At 40.6% G+C, this 10,315-nt stretch overlaps 1 protein-coding gene and 1 pseudogene across 2 annotated transcripts in view; one reads left to right on the top strand and one right to left on the bottom strand.

Moving 5' to 3' along the window:
• Positions 1 to 1,358: 1,358 nt before the first annotated feature.
• LOC145503419 (uncharacterized) lies at positions 1,359 to 3,721 on the bottom strand. Its single transcript, XM_081482882.1, has 2 exons — positions 3,585 to 3,721; positions 1,359 to 2,242 (listed from the first exon to the last, which is right to left on the bottom strand). Exons 1-2 carry the CDS (start codon positions 3,662 to 3,664, stop codon positions 1,969 to 1,971), a joined length of 354 nt encoding a protein of 117 aa, XP_081339008.1. The 5' UTR covers positions 3,665 to 3,721; the 3' UTR covers positions 1,359 to 1,968.
• Positions 3,722 to 6,963: 3,242 nt separating this feature from the next.
• Positions 6,964 to 10,315, top strand: part of LOC145502988 (uncharacterized) — a 3,560-nt pseudogene continuing 208 nt past the window's right edge. Inside the window, exons 1-3 of the transcript XR_014051408.1 lie at positions 6,964 to 7,084; positions 8,363 to 8,504; positions 9,026 to 9,304. The product of XR_014051408.1 is annotated as an uncharacterized LOC145502988 (transcript). The remainder of the gene's footprint in view (positions 7,085 to 8,362; positions 8,505 to 9,025; positions 9,305 to 10,315) is intronic.

Here is a 10,315-nt window from a genome sequence, read left to right on the forward strand (position 1 = left end):
GGTGAGCTTGAATTCGTTTACCATTTAATCATTTGAATCCTTGTTTCTGTTTGTTACATGTTGTTCAGATAAAAACGTTTTCATTCTCTGTTCATTCGTCTCTTTACAGAAACCGATAGCGCAATAACTTATATCGTTTGAGAATGGACTTCCTCTCTATCGGGTTCTGTAAACAGACGAATAAACAGAGAGTGACAACGTTTTTCACCTAGCAACATGCACCGAAAGAGAGGATCGAAAAGGATTGAAATGATTATTAAAATGGTAAACGAATTCAAACTCACCGTCGTCCATTTTGCACGCCCAAACCCGATGCAGAGCTGTGCATGCGCGTGGATTTACCGCTGAACAAAAAAACTGTGGAAAATCAGGACTGGGCCACCGGGCCACCGGGCCGTCGCAGGCCGTGGGCCTTCGGGCCGCCGGACCGTCGCAGGCCGTGGGCCGCGGGCCTGCTTTTAACAATACCCCATCACGCGGCGTAATGTTAATCTACCAAAAAACCCGCTCGCATCGCCGCATATCAAATATTCATTTCATTTACCACGATTAAGAAACAAACAATAGCCTATTGAGCACGCCTTCTAATTACCTATTTTTCGGAAACAATTCTACTAAATTTTCACACTAGTTTGAGAAGGCAGCTCAAAAACTCGTGCTTCGTTTTTCATCAGGGGTTCCAAACACCTCGAAACAATAAAAGCACTCCTCCTTCGGCGTCGTGCTTTTATCCGTTTCTCGGTGTTTGGAATTAACCCCTGAAGAAAAACTCGCACTCGTTTTTGACCTGTTACTTATAACGTGGTGATGCAAAATCCACTGAAGCAAATACGAATTACTTTTGACGCTCAAGTGAAAACCACTCAAAAAACGAGAACTCTGTTAAACTTACCTTTATTTTTAAACCGATACTGATCTCAAAGTACAATGACGCTGTAAAGGAAGTCCAGTTCCGCTTTCCCAGTAATAAATAATTTATTTGCAATACAGGATTACACCTTCGTTGCTAAACTATTTCAGAATAGTTTAAAAACAATTGTAGTGTGTTGTTAACTTCCCCGGATCAAGACTTCGCATATACACCGTTGACGACTAAGCCACTTGTACATACCAAAGTAAAATTATATAGGCACGGTTTAGTTTCTTTAAAACTTGACAAAGAACAAAAATGATACGAAAGGCAACAGAAGTGCCGGCGATAAGCCATTTCTGAAGCCAGCGGACTTGGTGTTACTGAAGGTTTCACTGGGATCCTCTAAACCTTCACACTGGTCTTTTCCGGTCGCCCCCGGGTCTCTATTGCTTGCGCAGAAGGGATTGTGGTCGTTGAGACTCAAATCAAACATCTCTTGGATCGCAGGGGGAAAATCGCAGTCAGAAGCAATCAGTTTGTTCAAACACTGCTTTGCTTTGGCTTGCTCCCTGTTGAAATCAACAAATAAAACAGATTAGAAAATAATTCATTATATAGACTATATAGGTCACGTCGTTGCCTCGGGAACTTTAACTGATTACCAGTACCTTAATATCAAAGCAGATATCAGTCGCTTTGGAACTTCGTAGTATGTCGTACGTGTATAGTTTGTTCAATTGTTGAAACTGTGATAGACTAGAAGTGTAAAAGAGCCCATGTTGTTTAACAGCGTGATATGACTGATGTTGTTATCATTACAGATATTATATTATATCGACTGACTGACTGACAGACTGACAGACTGACAGACGGACTGACTGCCTGACTGCCTGACTGGCTGACTGCCTGACTTACTGACTCAGTACAGAGACAGACTGGCTGACAGACAGACTGACTGACTAATGACTGACGGACTGACTGACCGACTGACCGGATGACTAACTGACTGACTAACTGGCTGCATGAATGACTGACTGGCTGACTGATTGACTGACTGACTGACTGACTGACTCGCTCACTCATTCTCCAGCCGATGGTTTATTTTAAACTTTGCCTTACATGCAAAGAGCAGGATCCGACTTGTTCGCGGCAAATTTTTCTTGGAAGTTTTTCACACAAGCGTTTACTTCGCTGCTGAAGGAGCCAGAACAAGGAGAAATGGCTACCATTGGCGACATGGTGGGTATTTCTAGGGCACCATAAGAACACAAGCTGTTCTCACTGAAGCTCTGACGAACAATTCCCTCCAGCAGACTGTGCGACAGCGCGTCTCCATGGCAAACTTTCAGTGTCTTCACAATGCAGTTGACCATTTGGTTGTACTTAGCACTTGCATGCAAAGAGAGGAAATTTCATAATTCGTCATTTCCACATCCCCCATAATATACACCTTGTTTGCCCCGCAAAATTTTGCATAAGCATTGTCTTCAGTTTCTCTTGGGACGACTGTGATACCCAGGAGAAATGGGAAACAAAGGTTATGCAGAATTTTGGGGGCAAACAAGGTGTCTTATGGGAATTGTGGAAATGGCGAATTAACAAAGGCAGTGTAACTGATCTTTCACCCGGAGCGGGGCGCCAGTTATTTATCATTTACTATGATCTTGGACAAGCAAGGCTATTGGATTCGTCAGGACGCTCCGCTCCGAATTCTATTTGTTATAGCATTTCCAACTCACAAGTTTAAAATCAAACTTGTTTTGTGAGCTCTAAATCCAAATTTGGCGATAGGCTAATCACCTGAACTACCATGGGCGCTCGGTATTTAAATAAGAATGGAAAGCGCTCAGTTACTTTAGCAAATTTCTTATCTTATGAGTCCTGCGAAGATTTAAAAAAAGCTTATAATTTTCATATATCAAAATTCAAATTTAGGCTTTGAGAAATAAAACAAAATGAATTATTTATATATTAGGAGAAGTTTCAAATTCAGGTTTTACTTTTTTAGCCTCCTTCATAGCTGGCCGTACCCAAGTTGTTACCATTGAATAGGTCTGTTCTCTATTGTCTAAAAAAAGTCTAACACTTCGCACGTTTAACAATTTCAACTTGTTATATGGCTCTGGCTTGACAAGGACTGGGAACTACCTAATTCACGAATTTGATTGGCTGAAATCGATATTGAAAGCAGTCTAGATTTTCTCACCTAGACCGGCATCTAGACCGGAAATGTTTTGCAGTGAAAAAGTTGCAAACCAAAATGCAAAATCATTCACTATTTTCATCTAACAATATTTATTTATGGAAGTGCCAAAAAGCCTGATGAGAAAAAAAAAGTAAAGATTAGGAGCAACTTTGGCAGAATTAAATTCAGCTCATTGCCGTTCGCAAGCAAAATGTCAGTTAGTACGAACCGGTTACATTAAAAGAATATAAAAATTGTTCTTGTTTGCGCCATATAATAAATATCTTCTTAAACGAGCATAGTCGGTCTGTATGGGAGAATCTTGACCTCACTCGTGTGTACAGACCGAACGCAGTGAGGTCTGTACTCACGACCTCGGTCAAGATTCTCCCATAGAGATCTCCTGTTCGGTTAATGAGAGCTAATTACCAAGAGCTGTCTAGAGGTCAGTGCGTTATTAGTATTTTGGTGCCAAACTTATTGGTCACCAGAGATCTCATTAACATTTCTTTACAATCTGTAAACTCCATTACGAAGACACATTACCTGCAATTTCCTGAAGGATCTTTCTGGAGTTCTTTGACGAGAGCTGTGCTACAATTAAGCGCGCTGCAATAGTATTCCATAAATTTGCAGCGACCAACATCGGGGAGCCCTGCATCACCTCCAGAAAGAAACACTAAAACAAGCAAAACACCTGCTGAGGGCGATAGTTCGGTTCGAGACTGAAGCAAGTTTACTACTTCACGTGAAAATGAGTAATTCCAACTAATGCCTGAGAATACTGCGGCCTTTCATCGCTCCTGGTCTGAAAGGCCGTGGAGCGAAGAGAGGCGGTCGAATTTACCGGCGGACCAGCATTTCTATAATTGCCCATGTCTAGAATTTTTTAAATGGCCAGTGGCCAGTTAATGTAGTTTCAGCACGCCTTTTTCACTCAGATTTCCTCTTGGAAAACATTTGAATGGTATGTTTCCTTTTCGACTGCCTTCTCCAACAGTATCACTACCAAAGCATCGACAGAAACCTTGCAGAACGCATCCAACCAGCACTAAATTGTTGAGCTGTACCAGACAATTATGCAATCGAAGACTAACCGAACATTACAGTCGGCATGGCTTTGAAAAATCAAGACGAACACGGAAAAATACTGTACCACAATTTTCGGCCGGCCACTTTACATTTGCCATATCTTACTTTTAATTCCAGTCACTTTTGATGAAACCTACAGATAGTGGCCGCCCTAGCGTGGAACGCAATTTTTTACAAATTGAAAAAGTAATATTACGGGCGTAGATCTTTTAAGTCGATTTGAAGACGAAGTTTGCTGCTTATTCATAATTAAATCTTGCAATGTGTTCCATCCGAGATAAATCACCATCCTACGGACTTTAGACGGCGAAGTTCTGTCAAACGGCAACAAGTGAAGGATTTGAACATCGCCAGATCGTCGACCAATTTCGCTCTTATCGTTGAGTAAGCTCGATTTGTTCAAAATATTATTCAAAAAGTAACCTGGTATGACTACTTAAAACAAACTGATGTAAATATAGATTCCTGGCTTACCTATGATTAACGCAACGTTCCGAATAAACATCCTGGACAGTCCTGGGCTATCGCAGACAGAACTTCAATGACGCTCAATATTAACTCAGTTTGAGAAGGCTCCACCAGTTATGCAAATTTATCCGTTTGAGTAAGTGACCAAATTTATGCGTATTTGTTCGCCTTGTGGTTGAGCTTATTGCCTGATTTCAAGCCGAAAAGGACTAAGTACGAGTCTGTAAATTATGGGATTAGCAACTATTGATCCACATAGTCAGAAAGAGCACATCGAGATTCACAAAATCCCCAAGTTTTGTGTTAATCAGGCTAGTTTTGACTGAGATACAGCCATTTAAAAACGCCAAAATTACACAGAAATATTTGGTTTGGTCATCCGGACACAGCGTCCGGATGGCCATAATTTTTTTGTAAATTTTGATGTTTTCAAATGGTTGTATCTTTCTTACTATTGGGGCTATTTGCACCAAACTTGGGGATTTTGTAAAGCTTGGTTTATGACTATGTGTATCAATAGCTGCTAATCCCATAATTTATAGACTCGTAACTAGACCTTTTCGGCTAGAAATCAGGCAATGGGGAGTTGTGTTGTTGGCATCCTCACTAACATTCTGCTTATGCTTGTGCTTATGTCATAGTGAAAACCAGGCTCAACAAAAGTTGCTTGAACGGGAATGGTTAATGTGTGTAAGCTTAAGGCTGGTTTTCACTAGAGCACAAGCACAAGCACAAGCATAAGCACAGGCACAGGTGAAAACAGCCGCGACATAAACATAAATATAAGCAGAAACATAAGAAGAACGAACCCACTTATTTGAAAAACGCAGGTCTCAAAATAATTTATAATGACATGCTGGTAACAAAAACATTTTTTACTCTTGAACTTCTCTACATAGCTTATCACAAAATCGTTTACATGTAAAGGCCGTCTTTATACTCGTGCTAAATCTTATAGAGAACAAAACGAGTTGTTGTTTTAACTGAAACTAAAAACGCTTTCACATATAAGGATGAAAATGACCGCACTCTGTTGTTTCAAGAGTGTGTCCATGAGAAAACCAGGCAGGAGGTGATACAGCTCAAATCACTGATTTCGCTCAAACTTGGCACAAATGTTGGGTTTGGTGAGTAAATGATTATGGCAAAAAATTAGGTCGAAATATTTCATTCTCTTCAAGTTAGGAGGACCTCCTTCAAAAATGGCCGTTTGTCACTAATTTATGCTTATTTAATTAGCTGTCTTTGATTTTGTATTTCTACAACAAGAAAGGCCATGCGAAAATGAAATCCACTACCCTGGTCTCAGAGGTTTTTCTTGATTTTTCTCCGCATGAGATGAGACAGCCGCATGAGATGAGACAGCCGCATGAGATGAGACAGCCGCATGAGATGAGACAGCTCGCCTCTTCGCAGCTCTCTCGCGGCTGTCTCATCTCATGCGGAGAAAAATCAAGAAAAACCTCTGAGACCAGGGTAGAAATCCACTGGATCATGTTTTACTATTATCAGTCTCAAAGCACAGATATTCATTTGAACTACACAATCGATTTCTCTTCGTGGGTCTCTCTTAAGTAAGGTGCATATTTCGTAGTGTTGTGAATACTCTTTAATTGATGGCAAATATCTGCCTGGGCAACAGCAAACACACATTATTCTAACATGGATGGTGAGGGCAATCACTAAAGTTCTCAAAAAAGCCATAAAATGTTTGGGGACTTCAATATTTTTTTCCGTGCGGGCATACTGTTTATATAGGACTTTACGATTTTTGGCCATTTTATGAACATCCACTTTAAAACACAAAAGCCATTTTTCTGTCTTCATCTAACTCGAAATCAATAAGAAATATCTACTTAAGTATTTTGCTATCAATTTCCAGTATAAATTCGGCGAAAAGAAGCACTTGAGACACCTCCCTTTTTTCCGCATTTCGAAACAAAATGCCCGAATGATTTGTTGCTACGCGCAATACAAAAAATTCAAAACCCACGTCAAATTATTTGCGGATTGGTCAACGTCACACCTGCCTGTAAACAATAGGCAGAAATTTCGCGCTCTCCTCACCTTTACCTAACAGTGCATGTCCTAGAGGTACTGTTTCGGTATCTAGAACTTGTTTCTTCACTTTTTCCCAATAAACTTGCGTGCGTTGGAAACGGAAGAAGAATTGGAAGATTCATCAGCTTCTCAAAGAAGATCGATATTGGTCGATGTAATACAACACAAATATTTTACGTCAAAGTTCCGGGCTGGCAATCAAAAACAATATTACTAATAAAAATGCACCCTTGACTTTTGACTCCTGAATGTTTTTCAAGTTACAAAATTGCGTATGCAATGTTTAACAAGCTGCAGATTGGCAGAGTACGTTTTTGAACTCGCAGCACGCTGTACATTCCGCAGTAAAAGCAGTTTGTATTGTTCCTGCTTGGCCCGGAATCTCGTGAGCAGAATGTACACGCTAACACTTGCCTTTACTTTTGGTAAGTAACTTTAATCACGTGATTACAAGCTAAAGGTCTTAGCTTTCTGGGGATCTTTACTAACGCCATTGTATATATTTTGCTTCATTGGCATAAGACTTTGCGTTTAACATCGCGCTATATGCGAATCGACTCTAAACAGTTAAGGAGCTTGTCGAACTTAATACATTGTGGAGTCTTTAGCTCTTTGGGTGGAATATTGAAGGAGATATTATCTCAGCTCTCCAGAACCTGCGAGATCTGTAGCTGGCAAAAGCGCTAAGCTTGCCCATGCATATCATTCCTTATAAAATTTTGAATACTTAACACACCTCGAACAAAAGCTACAGTGGAAGCTCTCTTAACGGACACTCGTAAGCTGACAGCTCTACATACGTGCAACCACTTTAACAAAATCCCGTTTAAACTCCCATCAGTGCACACTCTGCATTTATTCACTCCCGTAAGTGGACATTTCCGTAAGCGGCCGCGGACACTCTGAGGGCTTACGATTAAGACTTTTCCTTTGTTATTAATCTCCGGTAAGCCGATCGTGATCCGAAAGGAAATTCCATATATATCGCATAGTATTGCAATTCGTACTGCAGTTTACAAGTAGACTCTACATAGCGCATAGTAAGGCAGCCATCTGTACACAGTTGTCACCATTATCAAAAACAACAAAAAAAGTCAATTGAAACGGCGGTATTTTTTGCATTTCCAATGTTTATTGTTAGCTGGGCAAGCTTCCGTAACCGGCCATATACACCTTACAACTCTAGTGGCCGCTTGCGAGAACCATTCTTGTAAGTAGCCAGTTCCATTTACGGACACCTTTTTCGCGTCCGAAGGTGTCCGCTGACGGGAGCTTCCAGTGCATCGGGCTCAATTTCTTTGGGAGAGTTAATCGTGCTACGACTTTTCAATACTCAGAACTGATATTTTTTAGCTCGATTCATTCTTTATGGGATGCTCAGGGGAAAAGTTAGTACGTATTATGCTATAATACTATTTGAAACAACGGAATTTAAAATGGCCGCCGTATCGATCGGTAAAAGGTCTATTCAGGGGTGGGAAGAAGAGAGAGCCTGCGACTTCTCGAGGCGTACAAATAGTCGCGATGATCAAAGAATTAAATTTGCTTTCATAACTAAACAAAACAGATCAAACTGTCTCTATTTTGGACTTACATCTTGTTCTTGTTCCTGTTCTTGTTCTTCTCCTTTCTCCTCTTGTTCTTGCTTTGTTTATGTCAGTTTTATGTTTATGTTGTTGTTGTTGTTCTTTTTTTTCTTTCAGTCTGTCTCATCAGGTCTAGTTACGGTTCAGATCTCCCAGGCATTTTCAATTGCTCACTGCAGGAGTATCACTGCAACATAAGGAAATGTACTACTCTGTTTTATAAAGATCTTCAGAAAGATCCCACTGCCGCTAACTGCGGGTAAGTCAGTTTTAAGTAGTCCTGGTTTCTTGGTCTATATCTGCAAAATGTTATGTCCGAGACATCTCATTATGCCTATTTTAAAATGTACAAATTCTTTCTCAGGGTTGTTTTGGCATAGAAATATCAAGATGGCGGATCGATGAAGGCATGCAGAAATACACCACTCAACGTACAGGGGCGGATCGAGAGTTTTTCAAAGGGGGGAGGGGTGGGGGTGGCTACTACTCTGGGGTTGCAGAATCAAATATGGAACCTAGTTACCCCCAAAATGTTGCATTTTGAGAATTGAAACCTAAGTTAAAACTGTTACATCGGAAACACTAGCAATGGCATAAACTAGAAATTACAATGAGGTTCCTGCCAAGAGTTTTTGACTCTATTTCTACCAAAATAGTCACTCACAATCTTTTTCATCCAACCCTCCTAAATCAGCCCCTGCTCAATAAACTTAGCATGAATGGTACATATAATGCTCACGAGTATTAAAATGAATTATTCACTTGTTTTCTTCCTCACAGCGTGCAGTTCCATATAGCGGCCGCGTGCATTAGAAAGGTTTACAACGGTTGCGTGAAAAATGCTCTCAATCAGAGTGAGGCTGCAGCTATACTCGATCAATTTGTCACAGAAAGCTCTTCATGTATCGAGGGTCCTCTAGATCTTCTTGGCAACCCTAGAAGGTTTGCCTCTCAAGTGAATTTGACGTGTAACGACGCCTACAATCAGGGAGCTCCTCTGTGTGGAAAGACTCTTAAGGAGATGTTTGTTGCTAACCGAGCGGACACGTCACTCTGTAGGTTAGTTTGTCACGCACCCAAGTCTCTGTCGCGCAGCGCCCTCTGTCACGTAACGCTACGCTCTCGGGAGCGAGGAACGCTCTCAACGCTAAACCTGTTGAATATTGTTGTAAGTTAATATAATATTAAGATTAGAATTTTAGTTTTAGGATCTTAGACATTATATTGAAATTTATTGTACCTGATGAATTTTTACCGTACATAAATAATGATTCAAGATTCAAGATATGTTCTCAGTTGAGAAGGACCTTCTCTCCCGAAAACGTAGCACTCCCCTGATTGGGTGACAGAGAGAGGGCCAGGAACTGGGCTAACAAAGAGTACCAAAAGAGGCTGAAAATAGTCACATGACCAGAGGTTATGTATGGGACCGGGGGGCTGGAATTTCAGTCATCAACTCAGCAAATTTTCTGGGAATTCTTAGCCATCAGTTAAAATTTCTTCCCATTCTCAGCTCTAACCAGCTCTCTGTAAATCTTGCACATTAAGCTAGCAGTTAAAAACACGCGTAATTTCTCAGCTGGTGGTTAATAAAGATTTCAGTTCCTTAACTCTCCCTTCTCTGCAGGGGTTAAACCCAGGGCGGGTGCATGGGCGCGGGCATATGGACTCTCTTCTCCACTACTGCGTTCAAACCCGGCACAGTGCGGTGAAGGGAGAATTCATCGACTGGGCAAGTAGTTCTCAAACTCTTTAATAATTCTTCAAGTTGAAACAAAGGAAATCATGATCATACGGTGTTTGGATATCTGATTTTCATTAGCATTGATTTTTACGATTTTATTTCTCAGTTTTCCCCTTAGATTTAGTTTCGGATTAATTGAGAAGATATCTAAAAAAAACTTAAGACAGTGTTTGACCACATTTCCAAACACCTCGAATTTCGTCAAAATTATTCCTCCAGGCGTCGAATTTCAAACTCTCTTCTCCATGTTTGGAAACTTGATCAAACATGTCCTCTCGTGTTGGATCAAGAGATAGTCTCTTGGGTTGATATATTACTTAAAATAT

The sequence above is a fragment of the Orbicella franksi genome, chromosome 11, assembly GCF_964199315.1.
Source record: "Orbicella franksi chromosome 11, jaOrbFran1.1, whole genome shotgun sequence".
NCBI lineage: Eukaryota > Metazoa > Cnidaria > Anthozoa > Scleractinia > Merulinidae > Orbicella > Orbicella franksi.

Bases quoted from the DNA above. Each gene is read 5' to 3' on its own strand.
- LOC145503419 (XM_081482882.1), bottom strand. From the start codon at position 3,664: ATGGAATACTATTGCAGCGCGCTTAATTGTAGCACAGCTCTCGTCAAA. The intron at 2,243-3,584 runs GTAATGTGTCTT...TTTGCATGCAAG, and splicing joins GATCCTTCAGGAAATTGCAG to TGCTAAGTACAACCAAATGG.